Genomic DNA, 20,795 nt, shown 5'->3' on the forward strand with positions numbered 1-20,795 from the left:
AAGAGGTTCAGGGTCTCAGGTGCATCACAGTATGTGGCTACCCGGTCCTTATGCATCAAGAGTCTAGACAAGCGCAAATCCAAAAAGAGCTGCGGGCAAGTGCATATGGCTGGGAACGTTTCCAACGTTTGTTTATGGCCAAACGTTTGAAATAGAAACACACCATAAACCTTGGAGAAACCTTTAAATGACTGTCCTGCGACGTGCAGATGGTATATACGCAGGGAAAATGTTTACTGCTGACACCTTGAGAGAGACTAGTAGAGTAGAGAGAGAAGTACAGAAATACAGGCGTACGTGGACATGACTGTGACAACATTGAATGTATCTGCAGACAGGTCAGAACAAATACAGGCGAAACCATCGAAGAGCTGAAACACACAATACAGAGAGGATGGCCTGAAATCAAGAAGGACTGCCCAGTGAAAATACAGGAGTTCTGCAACCGCAGAGCAGAGCTGTCAGTGGTGGATGCCATCCTGATGATGACGTAAACAAATACTCCAGAATATCCACGAAGGCCACCTCAATGAAGTCAAGTGTAAAAGCAGGGTGAGAACAGTGATGTACTGGCTGGCAATAAATCAAGAAGCAGCCTGAAAACTTTGTCTCATCCACAGGACAAAACAACAAATCACCTCTGGCGGCACCTGGAGACAACAGGGACAGGTGAAAGAGGAAGTTGCTCCGCGTTCCCATAGAATTCAGATGGAGAATGGATCATCTCCTTCAACTACGGACAACTGAGGAAGACTTTGCAGCTCAGGAGACACAGCAGACTTGTTAAGAAGACAGAATTATCAATTGGTTGGTGGCACAACCAAATTGGAAAATTCCCATAATACACTTCTGATGTTGATCCACAGGATTTCCCACGTTACAAGGCCCCGTGTTCCCTCATGACTATCAGTGTGGTCACAGGAGTGGAGCTTCATGGTGAAAGTGAGTACCGTAATTTCCGGACTATAAGCCGCTACTTTTTTCTCGCGGTCTGAACCCTGCGGCTTATAAAAAGATGCGGCTAATATATTGATTTTTACAGGGATATTCCAATCAATCGGCCACCGATTATGAAAGGCTGAACTGGTTGTGATCTGTGAATGCCGACCACTGCCTGTCATTGCCGGTCACAAAATCTGATCACATGTGACAGCAGCCGTTCTGATGAGGCACCGCTCGCGGTTTGTGATGCGTCCGCTCCTCCCTCCCGACTCGCCACTCGCTTGGCAACGGCGTGTCTAATGCGGAAGCTTTTTTCAGTCTGTCATGTCAAGTTTGCATCCTGCAGCACATGCACGTTAAAAGGCGTCAACGCCACGAATTCAATACGATATTTAAAACACCAGCACTTGACGGAGCACAGAGAGTTTTCTGGTGCTCATGAAAGTGAAACTGCAGGAACCAGCAGTCACTCGCGACACTCGCCGGTCTGAGCGTGACGTTCAGAACGCGAAGCATATTGCCCGAGAAATAATCATTAATTTCACCGCGCCAGATGAGCAGCCTTTCTAAGGTGTCGTTTTAAGACGGAATCAACCGCGGCCGAATCCGCTGCAGTCTTGTGTGTGTCAGATGCAGCGTTCGCGGTGAATCTGAAACTTTTGCAACCGTCCAGAGTGAGAACTTTCAGGAGGTTGAAGACACCGCGCTGCTTCAGCTGAGTGCTCTCCCTGTCTCTCGGAGCATCCCGAGTTTTTAGAGTCTAATGAGCATGCTCTTTGCTGGCAAAAATATTGAGCATTGTCACATCAAACCGATGACATCACGGGCGTTTTATTTACCTTAGAGCACTCAAATTGCGCTGTTTTCGCCTGCGTATCCGCAGCTCTGTTAACAGAGACGATCTACTGGAAACACTGAAAACAGCGCTTTCTGAACACTTTAAATGTAAATAAGATGTGAGGAGTTCATGACTGGAGTTCAGAACATTGGCAAGATTGTTTCATGAGTCAGTCTCGACACTGGACCCCGTTTTCAAAACTAGTACTAGAGGATCGCTAGAAGTGATCCTCATGCATTTTCTGCGGCGCAGACAGCAACGGTGCACCCGCGGCTTATAGACTGGTGCGGCTTATGTATGAACAAAATCAATTTTCCTTCTTAGATTTGGTGGGTGCGGCTAATATTCCGGTGCGCTCTGTAGTCCGGAAAATACGGTATTTTGGAATACACGATGGAGAAATGTATCATAATTTTAATACTGCTCTTGTTTGATAGGTGGTTGATCCTGAATATCGGGCTACCAATGGAGTCGCTGTAGGCATCCTCTGTGTCCTGGAGGACGGTATTGCACTCACTGCATCAACATGCAGAACATATTGTAGCCGAGCTGTTCTGCAGAAGAGGAATTGAGGATTCAAGAACTAGATTGTTTCATTGAACAGCGGCCCCGAACGTTGCCGCTCCTTTATTGTCAACACCAATCAACCGTTCCACATTTCCGTTACCCCTCCAAAATAAAACGGACCCGCGCGTAGCGACAGAGACAAACAACAAATATAACTCCTTACAGTTCTCCCCCCCTTCGAGAAAGAAACGTCCCCGTTTCACCGCATGAAAAGGCAATACCATTCCAAACACTGTGCCCACAGAAATACAATGAATATATATATACACATATGCACACAATCACTTAGAACCTTGGTATTAGGAACTACTACTCCCACCTGTCCCTATATACCAGATTAGCTGATATATGACAGATTTAAAACACACCAAGGAATGATATATGTCTGACAGGTTTGACATGAAGCATAACTGTATCTTAACAGAACATTAACAGAACACCATTAAGACATAACAAAGTTATCAAAGTGGGATGGGACCCTAACTCGTCTCCCTGCACGAGTCACAGCCTGAGGAGGCCCCCTTGTGGCATTCTCCGGAATGGGGTTATCACTCTCCATCCCAACATTTTCAATGCACTCAGCCTGCTCGTTTTGCTGTGAAGGCAAAAAAACAATGGGGTTTTCAACAGGAACAGGCAATGTATATGGTTTTAGACGATCATAATGAACAACTTGAGTACGACCGTCCAGCTCGAATGCATCACCGATTTGATAGGTCAATCCTGTTTCTCCCTGCGTTTCACACACAGACATGACACGATATGGACCTTTCCAATGTGCAGCAAGTTTCAAACGACCCTCTGTCGGATTGTTCAACCACACCAAATCCCCAACAGCATATGAATGATGTCTAACTGTTGAGTCATAATACAGTTTCTGTTCCTCATGGGCGACCATATTGTTTAGCCGGGCCACCTTGAACGCAGTGTCAAGTTTCAATGCTAATGAGGTGACAAAGTCAGGGTGCGTCAGCCCCTGATGTTGTCGACCAATTGGCACGAGCATATCCATGGGTGTTCTAGCCTCCCTTCCGTGTGTCAGGTAAAAAGGAGTGAAGCGTGTTGTACGCAAACGCCACATGTTTCACGAAGTCATCCCATTCACCACCACAGTCAAGCAATGCTCTGGCCAGTTGGTTGATGAGAGTCCTGTTAAAACGTTCAACCATGCCATCCGATTTCGGATTATAAGGGCAGGTGCGTGTCTTCTTGATACCCAAAAGCATGCACAGTTTTTGGACAACCTCTGATTCAAACTGTCTACCTTGATCACTATGCAGAACTTCTGGAACCCCATGTGCCAGAACATAATCCTCGAATAAGCAGCCAGCAACAGTCTGAGCCGTTTGATTAGCCAGAGCATATAGATTGACATATTTAGTGAAATAATCTTCCACCACCAGCACATATCTATTGCCCTTTGAAGTTACAGGTAATTCAAGAATGTCCATCGCCACCCTCTGAAAAGGCCGTCCTGTTTGTACACCCCCCATGGGCGCACGATGCTTCGGTGTAGGAGTTTTGCGAGTCTGACAGGGAACACATTGTTCGCACCACTGACGAATGTCCTTAAACATGTAAGGCCAATAGCAGGAGACTCTCGCTTTCTCCCAAACTCTGTCAGCCCCAAAATGTGCTGCTAACGGACCACCATGTAGTTGCTTTAATACCTCCTCCACCATTGAGGAGGGAATCACTACTTGGCAGAGAGCCTCGCCAGTGAGTGAAGATGTCAAAGACCGGCAGAGCAGACCATCCTGGAGTGACAAGCGTGAAAACTCTGTCCACAACTTACGCAACCATCGTGAACTGCCCCTCATCTGCAACCTCGTAGGCCGGGACACATTCTCAGAAATCCATTTCACAACGACTCGGATATCTGGATCAGCCTGTTGGCGCTGAATCAGAATATTTCTGTCAATAGAAAGTTCTTGTTGGAAAGAACTTGGCACGTCTGTTAGTTCATCAGCATTCAGCTCTGCATTTAGCGAAGCATCCGCTGAAGGGTCCAATAATGCCGCATCAACAGGAGAAGATTCCTCATCCGGTTGAGTCATGACATAATTCACCCCTGATGAGACTTGCGGTGAGAAACCACCCTCAACCACACACGACCTGACTTGAGGGCGTCTCGACAGAGCATCTGCATTAATATTCAACTCTCCTTTTTTGTATTTGAGGACCCAGTTAAATGGATCCAGCTCCAGAATCCACCTAGCCCTCTTTCCAGACGGATCTTTATCAATGGCCATAGTACGAAGGTTCAATAGCGGTCTGTGGTCAGTGAAGATTGTGAACTCTGCCGACCCCAAGTAATGTCTAAACTGACGCACCGCCCACACAATCGCCCACAACTCCCTATCAAATGTAGACCAGCGTTTCTCAGTGGAGGTTAGTGCTTGACTAGCATAAGCAACCACTCCTTCTAACCCATCATGATCCTGAGCTAGTACTGCCCCCACAGCCATCAAAGACGCATCAGTGTACACCTTGAAAGGAAGTGTAAAGTCAGGCATCAATACCACAGGCGGAGACGTCAACACTTTTCTGAGATATTGAAAAGCAGCATCACATTCGGGAGTCCAGTTGAAGGGTGTGTCTTTGCAAGTCAGTTTATGAAGTGGAGCTGCATGCAAAGCAAAGTCTTTCACAAAACGTCTATAATATGAACATAATCCGACAAAAGCCCTGACTTCTGTAGGATTTTGGGGTGTGGGCCATGAACAGACCTTTTCAACATTACGGGGATCAGGCTGGAGCCCCTGATTCGATACCACATGTCCTAGGAACACCACATGGTTTTGTGCAAAATGACACTTGCTAGGATTCAGCTTCAGTCCTGCCTTTTGAATCCGGGACAATACCTCACGCAGAGTCAACAGGTGATGCTCGAAGGTAGGACTGTACACCAGCACATCATCCAGGTAAACCATACACACCTGCCATGGCAACCCTCTCAACACCAACTCCATCATGCGTTGAAACGTAGCAGGAGCGTTGGTCAAGCCCATAGGCATCGAGCGCCATTGATAGAGGCCCCTGCCGGTGGAAAATGCTGTCTTTTCTCTGTCTTCTTCCGCCACCTCAACTTGCCAGTAACCATTTGCAAAGTCCAATGTGCTGAACCAGCAAGCGCCAGCCAATGCATCCAGTGTATCATCCACCCTGGGAAGAGGATGAGAGTCTCTTATGGTGATACTGTTCAGGCGACGATAATCAATACAAAACCTCCAGTCGCCATTCTTTTTCTTCACCAACACTACAGGTGAGGCCCACGGACTGCAGCTCTCCTCAATAACCCCCTGAGACAAAAGGGTCGCCACCTGGTTGTCAATCTCCTTTCTCTTCTCCGGTGAAGTTCTGTAAGCTTGTTGCCGAAGTGGGGCATGATTACCAGTTCTAATATGGTGTTTTACCAGTGAACATTTACCTGCCACAGCTTTCGATACATTAAAGATGTCCTGGAACTCTTCAAGTAATTCCATCAACTGGATCTTCTGATGCCCCTCAGCTGGAGATTCCCGTAATGACTCCATAATACGGTCTTTATTTGGCATCACTGCTTCAGCCACACAAAGAGGTTGTGGAAGTGACAGCACTTCGGTCTCGTTCCTTGAAAAAAACTCACCAAGGTGCATGCCTTTCTTCAACACCATGTCTTGATCTGTTGGATTCAAGATTCTTGCAGTGGTGACTCCATCTTTTACGTGAGTAACGGTATGAGCCACAACACATTCACATGTAGAAGGTAAGTTAGGGGATAGATACCCCACAAAGTCCATGTTCTTATCTCTACCCACAGCAGCAGAAACACTTACTGGCAGGAGTGTCTCACTGAGGGGAGGCAAAGTCATGTCCGATGATACTGAGACATTGCAACATAAAGGGATCAAGTCCTTGTCCTGCATAAGGGGGACGACCACATCCCATAACTGTAGTCTTTGATGGGTATAATCCAAAAGAGCGTGATTCAAAATAAGGAAGTCCAGTCCAAGTATTGCAGATTGGGATGACTCTCTTAGCACGTAAAACCTTTGTTGCCAAGAGTGCTCACCAATGCGCAGAGTCACAGTTATTGAGCCTAATGTGTCCAGCATCTGTCCATTCACAGCGTGAGCCACCACAACAGCAGTCTGTAGGGGTCGTTTGCGCAAAGAAGGAACTGACATGCGAAAATCTGCACTAATGAACGACTCAGTGGACCCAGAGTCAACCAAAATGTTCACTTCCGTGCCCTCAACGCTGCCCCTAATATATGACGTGCAGCAGTGTTGCTCCCTGGAAAGTTGATGCAGGTCTCCATGTAACTCAGGGCCCCTGGTGACCGTAGCTGGTGTCTGGCCCACAACATCAGCTACTGAGCATTTCCCGACTGATTGCCCGCTTCCCCTCTCCTGGGAGAAAGAAAACGCACACCTCCCCGTCTCGGAGTGTTTCCACCTGTCGCCTCTGGACTGCGCCGGCTGGGGGACCGGCCTCGGTCTCCAGCATTATGCACTCTCTCCTGACTGGGTTCCCGGTTCCTTTCCCGCCAGCGCCGGTCGGACAAAGTTGACTGACAGTCCAATTCTCCACAAGTGCATCTACACCTTCGTCCACGGTTTGACCACTCACACTCTTTCCTGTTTGCCTGCCTTCTCAATCTGTCATTTTCCTCCATTATTTTCTTCATCTCCACTCTCATTTCCCTCATCTCATCCAGTAAACGATCCAATGATGACTGTGTACAAATAGAATTCACAGTACCAGCTGCTTGCAGAACAGGGGCGGAGCGTTGATAAGGGGTCCCGTAATCCATCTTTAGAGCTTCCCTGGCCATCTCGCACCTGCTCGCGATCATCAAAGCTTCTTCCAGATCTGTTGCCCCCTGTTCATGGCACTTTGCTCTTAAAGCCGGGTCAAGTCCAGCTAAGAACCGGCGGTACTTCTCCTCCCTCTGTGCCACCTGTCCATAGTTTGGGAATGCTTCATGCACGAGTCGACTAATGTCCGCAGCATAAACGTCCAAACTCTCACCGGGGGCACGCATCCGGGCGGACAGATTCGTTCTGAAGCGGTCCAGAAAGTAGCCATGACCAAACGCCTCCATCAATCTCGCCTTCACGGCCGCATAGTCCCTCTGCACTGCCCTCGGTAGGCTGTCCCACAGTAGGAAGGCAGCTTTCGTCAGTCGAGTTGGCAAAATGCGACTCAGTTCATCTTCACATTCCTGGTCATTATTCCCAACCAACGCACTCACGGCCACCTCATACTGTCGGACCCAGCATGGGAAGCCCTGCTCCTCGTCTCCGGCGAAGGGCGGGGGTAGTTCGATGCGAACGTTGCCTGAGTAGTAACGGTCACGGCGTTCGAACTTGGTGTCTGTTGAGTCGTCCACTTGTTCCCACATCTTCCTCAGGTCCAAGCTCTCGAACAACTAACGACCTGGCTACACGCGGTATTTTTCTTCCACGTGCTGTCTGAAAACTTCACACTACCTACAGCGGTTAGCAGGTGCTAACTCTAACTTCCACACTGCAGCTTAAGCGACGAATTCTCACCCGCACGGTATCCCACCGCTGCCACCAATGTAGCCGAGCTGTTCTGCAGAAGAGGAATTGAGGACTCAAGAACTAGATTGTTTCATTGAACAGCGGCCCCGAACGTTGCCGCTCCTTTATTGTCAACACCAATCAACCGTTCCACATTTCCGTTACCCCTCCAAAATAAAACGGACCCGCGCGTAGCGACAGAGACAAACAACAAATATAACTCCTTACAATATCTGTGAGGAAACTATTGCCCTGGTGGATGTGCCAGATTTTCCATCAGCACTTGGACACCTTCTTGGATTGCTGTACGCTCTCAATATCTCATATCCAAAGGCCCTCAAGTACACTTTTGAGAAATTTCAATATGTCTTCATGGAAATTGGTTCTGACTGTATACAGTGTATGTCGTCACTGCAGAAGAAACTCCTCCTTTAAAGCAATGAAGTTGGCAAATTGTAGCTGTTCTTCTCAACCATTCCACTGTTATTGATTCCATCGTCTTGCATGTTGGCTTACCATTTTCTTTTCTTTTTTTGATCTTTATTCTGCCAAGTAGTATATGTCTGTATACCTAACAACTAAGCAGATGTGTCACGTTGGTACATTATTTTCTTTGAAATATCATTTTCCTATTAAAGTGGAAACTTGTAAACAGTAAACTGGATACAGTAAACTGACGTCATGTTTGCCCACTTCTTTAATTTAAATATTCAGTGTTGTATATTATTAGGCACATGTGCTTTTCTTGACAGTTTTTAATAGCAATAGCAATTCACAGAACAGCAGAAACGTAATTGGTACGGCAATTAAATGTCACTTGAGAAAAAGAAAGAATGAGTCGTTGATACAATTCAACAATTGAATTGACAATGTAAGTCATCTTATCTTTTTTTATAGTGCAGATTTTAAGCCTGCCATTTTCCTTCCATGCTGTTTTTCAAAATTAGCCAAAGTCTTACGCTATGCTCAGTGATATAAAAGCTTGTCACCAGTGTTGGGCACTGGCTGTGCCTAAATGCACCCAGTGTTTTTTTCACGCAACAACGCGTTAGTCCCAACAGAGCTTGTCACCCATCAGAGACTCAGAGCAGACTGACCCCATCCCCGTCATCTAGAAAGACGGTGTTGTTGAGTTTGCTCAGGCTAGAATTGCGTTTTACATGAATGTACAGCAGGGGGCGACAGCGAGGCAGATTTGAAAAATGAAAAATGTGTGAGTAAATGGAAAAATACTAAATAAGCCAGCGGGAATAGAAATGTCATTATTTGTTTTGTTTTGTTTACGTCATTGTTAATGAAATGTAAATGTATTTAAAGTCCTTCTTTCCTCACAATCACACAGGGATAAAACAAGGTTTAGAATTAGTCAGTCAAGTTCATGTGAAGTGAATTTAGTTCAATAAAGAGACAGTTAATGATATTTCTTTTTACATCTTTTCAGTGTCACACACGATGTCTTGCTCTTCCCGCAGTTGTTTGTATTTATGAGTCCTGGTTATGCAGCATTTTTGCCTCACATTATCCTTGTAAATCACTGGCTTGTTTGACTCCATTATTTAATTTTTGCTCTTTCCCGGCCCAGGCAGGCAGCGGGGAGGAAGTAGTAGAAAGGTCACTGACCTTAGAAAGAAGGCAGACGTTTCCTGTCTTTGTTCCAGGAGTGTCCATCAGCGAGGGATTGAAATTCTAAATGCCTGTGAAGCCATGGCGCACAGGGAAATTAAATTAATTTTCTTTCATGGAGCAAGGTTCAACAAAGGAGTCGTATAGTTCAGGAAGTGCTTTGGACTGTCTTGTCTTGACTAAAGCTGTTAGTGTTTATGCTTTCTTTATGTCCGCTCCTGTTTCTACCATTCATTTTAGAAAACCTCTATGAAAAAACTACTACTGTACTACTTCTACTGTACACCCTCAACAACACACTCAAACTACTGCTTCAGCTTAATTGGCATTTATAATGCCAAGGATACAAATAATGCTTAAAAACGTTTGCAGTATTTTGATTCATTCATTCGTGAGTCGCAAAAGCGGTGAAATACTGCCCCCTGGTGCTTCCAAACAAACTTCTCGTTCATCCTGAAAGAGTCCTGTGTTCGTCATTCCGCTGAGCTCGTCCCGACAGGAAAACTCTCTCTCTCCCTCTGAGCCACCCCCCTCTCTTCATGTCACCAGAGTGGCGGGGCTTGAACTTTTCTCTTCCTTCTTTTTGGAGGCCACTCCGGACAATGTCAGTTGCTGCCGTTGCCCGGAGTGAATCGACGCACCTGGAGTTCCCGGTCCTCGCATCGAGCATCTCCCAGTATGAGTGCCGCCAAGTTCATGTGCGCGGTCATCACCAGGGCCCTGTTCGTCCTGCTGTGTCTGCTGGGAGTTTTCAGGGTCACCTGGGTGACGGAGGAGCCCCTCTACTGGCTGCTGACCTTCCTCCTGCTGCCGCTGGTGGCAGAGATGGTCGTCACTTTGAAGAGGAGGAAGGGACAGGACTACAAATGGTGAGGTCATCGAGATCGTGTTTGCGAGACATTGCATCCCTGCTGTGTGTGGTTCAATAAACTAAACAATGGAGTCATCCCTCCCCCACATAAACACGATTGTCCAACGGCTCCTGGGTCAGATAGAACTGGGGCCTTTTAGTCAGGAATAGAGTGCCGTTGTTGATATTTGGGAAGATTTTTTAAACATCAAACTTACCATGGCTAAGTGTCTTTATTGTTTTATCATTGTTACATGAAGAAACAGGGGATGAGTCGCATCTTGATATTTTAGTATTATTTTTTTTAAAAGCAAGTAAGGCTAACTTAACATTTTAATTGGAATCAGGGCAAATAATTTTACTTTGCCTTTTAATATTGAGTGATACGCAACATGACGTATCATATCTCACGGGATGTTTAAATTTGGAATTTTTACCTCACAAATTAGACTTAATTGTTTGTGTATGATATCCAATTGATTTTAATTTTTAATTGTATTTTTCTATTATTGAGATAGACTTTAAATATCATACTTCTGACATATATATATATATATATATATATATATATATATATATATATATATATATATATATATATATATATATATAGCAACGGGTGGCTGTTTTGAAGAATCTAAATTATAAAATGTGTTTTGAGTAATTACACACTTCTTTGTTTTCTGTATCATTCCAGTGGATTCATTCAGTGTTTTGACTCCTTCAGAGAAAATCTACAATGTAAATAGTTGTGGAAATTCAGAAAACGCATTGAGTGTTATATATTTAGATTTCATACATTTATATGTATTTTTAATATATTTTTCTTTCTTTTTTTTTTCCAAAACATGATACACTTCACATTTTTAATTTACTTATATATCATCTATTAAATGTAGATATTAAACCATCATTGCAAACATATTTAATGTCTTTTCAATTAATACTTGGGCAAATATTGCATTGATGTGTGTGTTAAATTATTAAAACATATATTTGTGCCATTTTATCTACACAAATTGAGCTCCTTCAGCTTATTTGCCTAATAAAAATAATTTTAAATTGTATCAGAAAAGTAAAGATAAGTCAGACTTGAAGGATGTCACAATGGTAAAAATGTGCAAAAGTGCCACCTCACAACTTCACAACTAGACTGATAGCAGTTGAACATTCGCTTTGCTGTATAGGTGCAGCAGTCTGTTGCTGAAGGAGCTTTCACAGGAGTCTTGTGAAGGGGGTTACACTTAAAATTGGGGGTGAGGGACATGGTGCTTAATCTTATTATGTAATATTATCAATATAATTACGTGTAACTTAATTTAATGTTTAATCTCCTTCATAAGCGGAGATGCACCAGTCCGTTCGATGGTCTAAGTTTAAGTTGATACAAAGTTTAAGTTCGTTGCAGGACTGAGCTGTTCTTCTTGCAGGTTTTCTCCTGCGATCTTCTTGTTCCTCAGCAGCATCATTCCCTCCATCTGGATCCTGGAGCTTCACAACCAGCAGCATAAAACCAAGGACCACGAGGTGACGTAAACATGCAGTAGCGACCGCCACTCCCGCGACTTGAATGCTGCAGTTCATTCAGTGTTTACATTCAAGCTTTGTGACGGCTTAACGGAAAGTCTGACATAAAAAGACTCTTTCACCTCGTTCCAGTGCAAAAACCTGGACTCGTTGGAGAACCTGAAGATGGTGATCATGCTGAACCAGACGGCAGGAAACCACACGCAGCAGGACTACCTGCAGGTAACAACCTGGCTGTTACTGATGGGTGGATATCCACAGCAGGAAATGCCCTTGAGCAGATGTTGCTATGGACATCTTACACAGAAATCTATCTGAATTTATTTATTAATCCCTTCATTTGCTCACTGATCTTTAGTTCTTCCTGTGTCCTCATGAGTGCCATTCAGTGTTCAGAGAGTAGTTTTAGAAGTACTATTAGTAGTTTCATGACTTGTCAAGAGGCAGATTTCCTCAGAAGCATCCTTCCTCTTCTCTCCACCTTGTACTTCCATCTCTCCAGCTTCTCCTCCAACTCATCTCTACTGTCACTGCAGATCACTATATCATCAGCATAGTCCATGGAGATCCTCTCTGACCTCATCAGTCAAAGAACAAACTAGAAAGGACTGAGAGCTGATGTCTGATGCAGTCCTCTGTCTTTGAATCACTTCCACAGCTCACCTCACCACTGTCCTCATACATGTCCTGCAGAAGCCTCACATAGTTGGTCTGAGTCCCTCACACAGTACCAATCATCCTCACTAGAAACTCTGGACCAGGCTTTTTCTAGAACCACAAAAACTCCTTCTGACCTTGATCTCTTCCAACATCAACAGTGGCTCTTACTCCTCTGATCCTGGACTCTCCCACTCTGTCATGTGACTCATCAACTCGATGCTTCAATAGCTGCTCCAGTTCGTCTGCGTCCTTAGATATCACCAGAACAGTCTTCCTCTGCTGATCATCCTCTCCGATTCCAGCATCTTAGAATAGTTTCCACACCTCCCCTTCGATATTGTCTGGGCAAACTTCCCTCTCATCATCCTCTCAAGAGCTTCCCTCACATCTACCTTAACTACCTGACCCTCGCCCTTATCTTCCTTTATCTCACACTCTCTTCACTTCACCTTCATCCCTGTCCTTCTTCAGCCTCGCCTGTTGCACATCCTTCCCCTTTCTCTCTCTCCCTGCTCTCCAGTCAGTTGCTGCCTCTGCCTTCATCGATCTGTGCTTCCCAAACACACTAGAAAAAAGGCCCTTGAACTCTCCACAGCTTAAACAAGTGGGGCGTGCTGATGTTCACTCAGCCTAATGTATAGCTGCAGTGCTGTAGATACTGTGTCCTCATCCCTTTAATGAAAGCAGATTGCAGTTTCTCAAGAGGAATCTTACTGTCTCTCTTCTCATGAGGAATGGCTGCAGCCGGAGGCCACTCATTAACATTGAATTCCCTCATGTGAGTGGATATGAACTCCCCTTTCACCGGTAGAGTATTTACATTTCCACAAGTGGGACACGAGCCAGATAAAGAATGTGACAAATAACAAGGTAAAAATATGCTGCCGGCAGTCAAACACATCGAAGGAATGTTGGGGGGAGGCTCCTTTATATATCCATTCTTCCAGAAAATCACTCTCTTAGCCAAGAGTTTGAGGGCGTGAGACAGAGTCGAGACCATGAGGGGGCGAGTCTAAGCTTGACCTCAATACAGAAGTCTATTTGTTATATAGACACACATTTATTTCTGACTGCAAAAGAAACTGGAGTAATTTTTCCCAAAAATAAATTAGAACTAAATGCTTTCAGTGGTGCAAAATAGTAGTTGTTCTCTGTACGCTCTGACTGCAACACTACAGTTTCTTAGTAAAATGTCTCTGTTGCTTGTCACAGTCGAGGTCTGTGGGCCTCATCTGGCCGGTGATGTCATGATATACGCCACATAATATCATTCGTTATGGCTGTTATTACTGACCTGGCTAACACCACTGAAATAAGCGAGTCTCAATGTACAGCATTTAATTAAAAAAACATTTCTGAGTTGGGTGGGAAATATGGCAAAATATATTATATATATATTTTATATTATAAATATATGTTTATTGATTCATTTATTTTAAGTAACTGTACAAATAATGACTTATTTTAAATAACAGTTTAATTCCAGTTTGTAGCATTTCCAGACAAATCTTTAACATTCTGTGCCTCAGCTTTATAACAACAACACTTATCTCTTCATATTTTGCAGAACTTTTATTTAGTTCTGAATTTAGCTTTGGCCAACTTTTAAACCACAAAACAAAGTTTGATGGTCTACGAGTGTCAATAAAGTTTTGAAGTAAGACATCACGTTAGCTCCAAGGTGCAGACGGTCTTTGGCGCTGAGATACCGACGCTCCATCATTCTGTCATGAAGGTGTGTGGTCAAGTTAGAGGCACATCAGGTTTGAAAACAACTCTTGAAATCGCGCATTTGACAGGCTTCTTTTCAATGTGAGTGTGAGGACCAGAGCACTGCACACTGCTTCTGACAGCGCATCCACATAGATCTGTAGTGTATAGAAAGACCGAATCCATGTAATCTTCTCACATTGGTAGCTTGTCAACATGTTATAATTATTCATAATTTAATGTCAGAATATCGCCCAGCTCTATCTCCTGACATATTAGGTGAAACTGGTTCTTTTCCCAGGGCTCACCTGACAGTCTCTCACGCGGCACATCATTGAGAAAAACGGATGTTCATCAACTGTCACGTGTCATGAACTGATCATGTATACAAGAGATTTCAATGGATGTTAACATTACTGTTGTACTCTTTTAGTCTTGTTCTAAAGCCCAGGCTCAAGACTTCAAGGTCTTTCTCTCATCAGCGTACAGACATGCCTTGATCTCAGCCATGCTGCACTCACAATTTTTTTGTCAGGGCCATAACACTTTGTCTGTTTCATGGTCCTGAATTTATTAGAGGGTTCTCTGAAGTGCGATCACTTAGAGTTTAAAGTTTTTAAATTTGTCTTCCAACTTTTTGTGGCCATAAGACACAAACTCTGCACCCACTTGATTCACTGCACTAGTTTTTGAAGAAAGTGAGATAAGACTTTTAGAAAACAGTTGTGTGTGGGCCCTGTATAATTATACAGTGGACCAGTTTTGGCCCACAGGACTTGAACTTGACATTCCCCCGAATGCAACAGTCTAGTCCACAAATGTTTATGTAAACAAATACCGAATAAAAATTGTCACCATGTTTGACCGTCAAATGTTTTTGGACTTTCCTCAGAACATCAATCACCTCTTATCATCGGTCTGCCCCAATAACTGGATCCTGGCTCTCCATCAGATCCTGCTCATCCTTGTCATCGTGGGGAAGTGGCTCCTTCCTCTGGGAGGCGGGGTCACCAAAGACGAGCTCTCTCAGCTGCTGCTCATTTTCGTCGGCACGGCCGCGGACATCCTGGAGTTCACCAGCGAGACGCTCTCCGACATCAAGTGTGTTAAAAACCCTTTATTTATTATTTATTGAAGAGTTAATGGACTCCAGATAAGGACCTGATTTCACATCCCGCTCCTCCATCTTCCTCGGCATCAGGGCGTGACTCGAGAGTTTATGAGATAAGTGGTGCTGGAAGAACGCTTGGGCTCATGACCAAGATCTTTTCTCCTTCTAGTCAGCAGAACTGAGGGCTGCAGTTGGGGCTCAATATTCTCGAGGGTGCCCCATTAAACATATTTCATGTCATAGATGTCATCAGTGTCACGACGGCGACTTCTTCGGTGCAATAACAGAATTTAAAAATTGCAGTGTAAAATGTTTTCAACAACCATTTACAAACACTTACAAAAGTCGTTGTCCAACCCAGGAGACGAAGAGTGGGGGACACCCCAGATAAAATCAGAACTCAGTTTACAGCACTGGTGACTCATCTCAGCTTTTTTTCTAGTTCCAGAGAAAACAGTCCTCAGCTGGTCTACATCATCCTGGCCGTGTGGACGTGGAGCATGCTGCAGTTCCCCTTCCAGCTCGCAGGTCAGTGCGTCCTCGAACAGGCTTTGACTTTGTGGACGGTATTGTTCGGAAAGAGGTGAGATGTCCTTCAACTGGTGATAGTCAAGTCTGACGACAGAGAAGATACCTCCCAAAGCACAAATGAGCAGTTCCGTTACATTTGGACTGAGTTTTGAAGAGAAAGTGTGTCGTGAAATCAATAAAACTTAGACCTTGACGCACCAAAGTTGCACTGGTGGCATCGTGGCATTTAAATGAGCCAAGCTGGAGACTGATGTAGTTTCTACTTTACACCAGCAGGCAAGTAAATTTAGCTTCAAAACCACCCTCCATACTGGAGCTGACTTTGCTGTCAAGCAGGAGTGTGAAAAAAAAACCCATTGAAATAGTGTCAGACGTAGTAGAAGGCAAGGGAGAAAATACACTGCAAATAGCAGTGGTGTTCACAGTAGAGTATCTCCAGTGGATGAGACAAAACATCTGTAAAAGTTATGTAATTCACTGCCGTGACATCACAATGTATGGATTAGATGAATAAATTTACTAAAATCCCAAAGTTTGGGTCACACTGTATGCTTCTTTTTACCTTCATATCTAGTAATTTCCATCTACACCTTTTTGTGATATCAAATTGAATATTTACAATATTTATACATATTTTGCCTTGTCTGTCAAGCTCTGATGGAAATACATGGTGAATGCATGAAAATAATTCATTTAATAAGACGCTATATTCAGAGAAAAATGTGTTACATAAGATTTTTTTTTTATATTTTGAAAAAAATATATTATGTCCCATATAATATATGTCCCAGATGCATTTTGAAAAAGTTCATAGACATGTTTTGATTTTAGTTTAGGGGAAGATAAATGCTCTGATATGATCCTTATGATTATACATCAGGCTAATGAGAGTCAAAGCATGAAGACCATAAATGCCCAGTTCTCAAGGATTATTATCACTTAATAAGACCCTGTTTTGAGGCGGCTTCTTATCAAAATGAAGCTTCGCAACGTAAGAATGTTGCGTCCAAGTTGAGTAGCTTCTTAGCTTGACAGTCAATCCAGAATTTTCACCTCCACATTTGCTCGAGTCAACGTCTTTTCCAGAGTCATGGGGAGATGAAAGGAGGTGGAGAAGAGAGTGGAATGGATGGAGACGACTGACAATGGTGATCAGTGACAGAAGAGTGGAAGCCAGAGTGAAGAGAAGGCTCTGAGGGCCAAGACTGCTGGTGGAGAAGTTTAGTGACAAATTGAGGTAGTTGAGACTGTGAGTGGGGAGGATGATGCAGTTCGGCAAAAGCACAGGAAGTGGGTAATAGATGGGCAATTCACTGGAAGATATAACCCTAGTCAGAAGACTTGTGATGATGAAAATACAGAAGTGCAACTTCCAGAACTGCAGACTAAGGTCTAATTCTAACCTCCAATTCAAAAGCCACTTCCCCTTTTTTTTAAGATGCTTAAGTGTCATTTTAAGAAGGCTTTTTTGTTGTTTCTTCATCACGTAATCAGCCTCTCTCAGACTCTATGCTTATGTTTATGTTTAGGTGTCACCCTGAGTCTAGGCCTTTTTGGCGTCCAAACCTGTTTTTTTGCAGAACAGACGACCCACACCGTGTTCTGGGAAACGGTTTAAATGATTGATGAATGTGCTGGATGGGTTGCTTCCTGATAGGGGTGCGTCCTCACCGTGGAACTGGAGCACTCAGCCTGGAGTTGTCTGTGGCCTTTAGGAACCAAGCTCTTTGTCTTTGTGCGGTCAGTTATGACTTCAGTTTAGAGGTGCTGTTTTGTTTCGTTCTTTTATCGCCAGTCTATCAGCAAAACTTTTTTTTTTCCTGATGAAAAAGATGATGATGAAGATTCAGACACTAAAATATGAACGGAAGTTGGAAGTCCGAGATGGGAAAGACGTTACAGTTCTGAGCATTCTGGTTCTAGTTGGAATGAATGCTATTCTCAAGCATGCGTTGTCCAAATACAAAAATCCTTTTTGACAAATATGCTTTCCGTTTGCAACAAAAACAATCAAAATTAATTACAAATATATGTATTAAAAATCGCAAAACAATAACTCATACTGGTACCGTGTATTATATATTGCAAAATATTTTTAAGGCCTCAATTTATCTTCAATTAATCTCATTTCCTTTGGGTTTTTTTTTTCAATAGTTAATTCGTAAGTTCCTAAGTACTGTCTCTATTAATTCACAATACCAATGTATTAACTCATCGAGAAGTACAGCAAGCATATTAACATCCAATTACCTTTCAAAGTAAAGCAGCATGAGCATGCAATGATCACAATGTAGTGATGAACTGATGAACTAGTCAGTGTCACATTGACTGTAGTTTGGAGGCCATAGTTTAAGAGAGTGTTAAACTCTGACATTACTCAGCGAATACATCATGAAAAACGCTTGTTGACCAAGGATTACTGCTGAGTAATGTTATGATTGATCTAGTCTTGAGAAAATCCCTGGCTCTACTGCCATCTGCTGTCCGGTTGGGCTCTTGCACTCTGAATATACTTCACTTGAATTGTGCGGATAAACTGAGTCTAAACATTTTGTACAAAAGTTTCTTAAGTTAGCTATTCTTCCGGTAAAGTCATTGTGTGCTCACGAACAAAGCATGATGGGTCAGGATTTCTAACATCCTGTGCCTCTCGGCAGTGGTGAACACCAAATCAGACGGCGAGGGGGACCAGGAGGACAAGGAGGCCTCACTCCTGCGCAGACACAGCACCGATATCTGGAATGTGGTGGAAGCCTTGTTCATCCAGGATGGACCCTTCCTGCTGGTCAGACTCACCGTCATGACGTACTTTGGCGTCTTCCATCAAATGCTGGTCTTCTTTGCCATCAAGAACTTCCTGGTGGTGATCCTGAACTTATACAGGTTGGTGGTCATATGCCTGGATTTTCGTCTGTCCAGGAGCAGCAGAGCCGCCATTGTTCCCTGAGAACAAGTATCGACTCACGTCCTGTTTACTTCAAACCAGACCAAAGTGCATTTTGTTGTCCAAAATTGCCACTGCTGGATCCATGGATCCATGGAACCCTAACCCTGAGAAGAACAATTCTCACTGTTCAGAACATTTTCTCCTTCATTTTTGTTATTTTTCAACTCTTTTCAACTTTTTTCCTATTGGCTTTTTTTTCATTCTTATTATTAAGGTGAGAATGGGCTTCCAAACGGCTTGCATCAACACTCAAAGTGAATGCTTTTACATCATCGCTGCCCATCATGGCCGCTCCAGGACGTCAGCCTCCTCCACCCTTGTCTATTTCCTTCCAGGCATTTGAGCATCGATTCATAGAAAGTCCGGACATGATAAAATATACATGTCAGTCCATGTTTTTGTTAATGATGTTTACATGTATTTCTCCATCGAACCTATCATTCATTTTAAATAAAAAATGGAAGTTCATATTTTTTTGTAAAACACACATTAAATAACTAGCATTAATGCACATATTTATCACTGCAATGAGAGTAAATAAATAAACGTGTTTCCTCCACATCCATGAAATAAATAAAAATTCATACCTGTTGATTTATTCACCAAATTATGATGTAACATAAAAAAAAGATAATAGGGCCTGGGGCCATTTCTGCCTCACCAAATAATTTCATGTGGCCCCCAATTATTTTGAATAGTTTGCAGATGTGTTACGCTCAAATTAGCTTTGAATAATTGAAAAGAAAAGCAACCTAATATTCAGGTAGAATTCTTGTTTTCTGTTAAAGGAGTGCTCGTCAGAGTTGAATTTTACATTAACTGGTCTTAACAGACGGCGTCAGTTTTAGCTTTTCTACTCTGGCTACCAGAGTAATTTAGAATTGCTTTTAAAAGTTTACTAGTCATGTTTTGAGCTCATCTCTTCCTGCTACATCCCTGACATGCTGACCACCCATGAGAAGGCTGAAATCATAAGGGGACCAAACCATTTTCGTCTGTGCAACTCGACTTTTGAACAGTACCTGAGGAGATAAGACAGGCTCAGTCTGTGACCTCTTTTAAGTCACTTTTAAAAGATTTTTTTACAAACTGGCTTTAATGTGATGCTTTCTCAATGGATGTCTAGGTTATTTCACTGTCATACGGCATTATACTTTTTTGGTTCTCCATTTATTATGAGTCTTTCGTGTGTTGCAGAAGCGTGTCATGTCCACTTCCGTCATGTTGATTTTAATGCTGCGTTTACGCACGCACTTTCTGTCTGAAAGGTGCTAAATAAATGAAGATGTATGACTATGTGTTATATTCACTGTTGTGTTGTTGAGTTCACTACTTGTTCAGTTCATTTGAACTATTCATCAGCACTTACACTGCAGCACCAGAAGTATTTGCTCACCCACCCAAGTGATCAGAACCAGGTGTCCTAATCTCTTGGTGTGTAAAACCAAGCACCTGGACATGCAGACTGTTTCGACTGGGCTGCTCTCAGGAGCTCAGTGAATTCCAGCGTGGAACTGTCATTGGATGCCAGCTGTGGCACAAATCCAGTCGTGAAATTTCCTCGCTACAAAATATTGAAAACTGGTGGACTGACATTACATTGAACCCTGTGGGTTAGGAATGGGATGGCACTTGAGTTCATAAGTGAGTCAGGGCAGGTGAGCAAATACTTTTGGTAGTATAGTGCATCAAATAACAGAACAAATTTACAAAGCCTGCAAACAAATTTGAGAATAAAAAGTAAATTAGTTTTGCCCTTCCCACATCTTAAAGCAAACACATATCTTTTTATTTACAAAATGTTATTTTTATTAGTCAAAAATGAAAACATTTCTCCTGAATTTATTATAAATTCCGTATTTGCACATGCTACTACTGTTCTTGTGATATTGAAATAGATTTTTATGTATATTTCCGTAGAAAGTTGAGTTTTGGTCCCTCTCCTGTGGGTTCGGTAA

The 20,795-nt window shown here is 43.2% G+C and overlaps 1 protein-coding gene across 1 annotated transcript; it reads left to right on the plus strand.

Annotated features, from left to right (window-relative positions):
- Positions 1–10,046: 10,046 nt before the first annotated feature.
- Positions 10,047–20,052, plus strand: LOC128765016 (transmembrane protein 26-like). The gene is made up of 6 exons (XM_053875389.1): positions 10,047–10,370; positions 11,782–11,878; positions 12,011–12,100; positions 15,141–15,349; positions 15,802–15,887; positions 18,548–20,052. The coding sequence occupies exons 1-6, from the start codon at positions 10,180–10,182 to the stop codon at positions 18,835–18,837; spliced, it is 963 nt and encodes a 320-aa protein (XP_053731364.1). The 5' UTR covers positions 10,047–10,179; the 3' UTR covers positions 18,838–20,052.
- The last annotated feature ends 743 nt before the right edge of the window (positions 20,053–20,795 follow it).

The sequence above is a fragment of the Synchiropus splendidus genome, chromosome 9 (assembly GCF_027744825.2).
Source record: "Synchiropus splendidus isolate RoL2022-P1 chromosome 9, RoL_Sspl_1.0, whole genome shotgun sequence".
Lineage (NCBI taxonomy): Eukaryota > Metazoa > Chordata > Actinopteri > Syngnathiformes > Callionymidae > Synchiropus > Synchiropus splendidus.

Coding starts and splice junctions, on each gene's coding strand:
- LOC128765016 (XM_053875389.1), top strand. CDS start 10,180: ATGAGTGCCGCCAAGTTCATGTGCGCGGTCATCACCAGGGCCCTGTTC. Junction 10,371..11,781: donor AAGGGACAGGACTACAAATG/GTGAGGTCATCG, acceptor TTCTTCTTGCAG/GTTTTCTCCTGCGATCTTCT. Junction 15,350..15,801: donor GAGACGCTCTCCGACATCAA/GTGTGTTAAAAA, acceptor CTTTTTTTCTAG/TTCCAGAGAAAACAGTCCTC.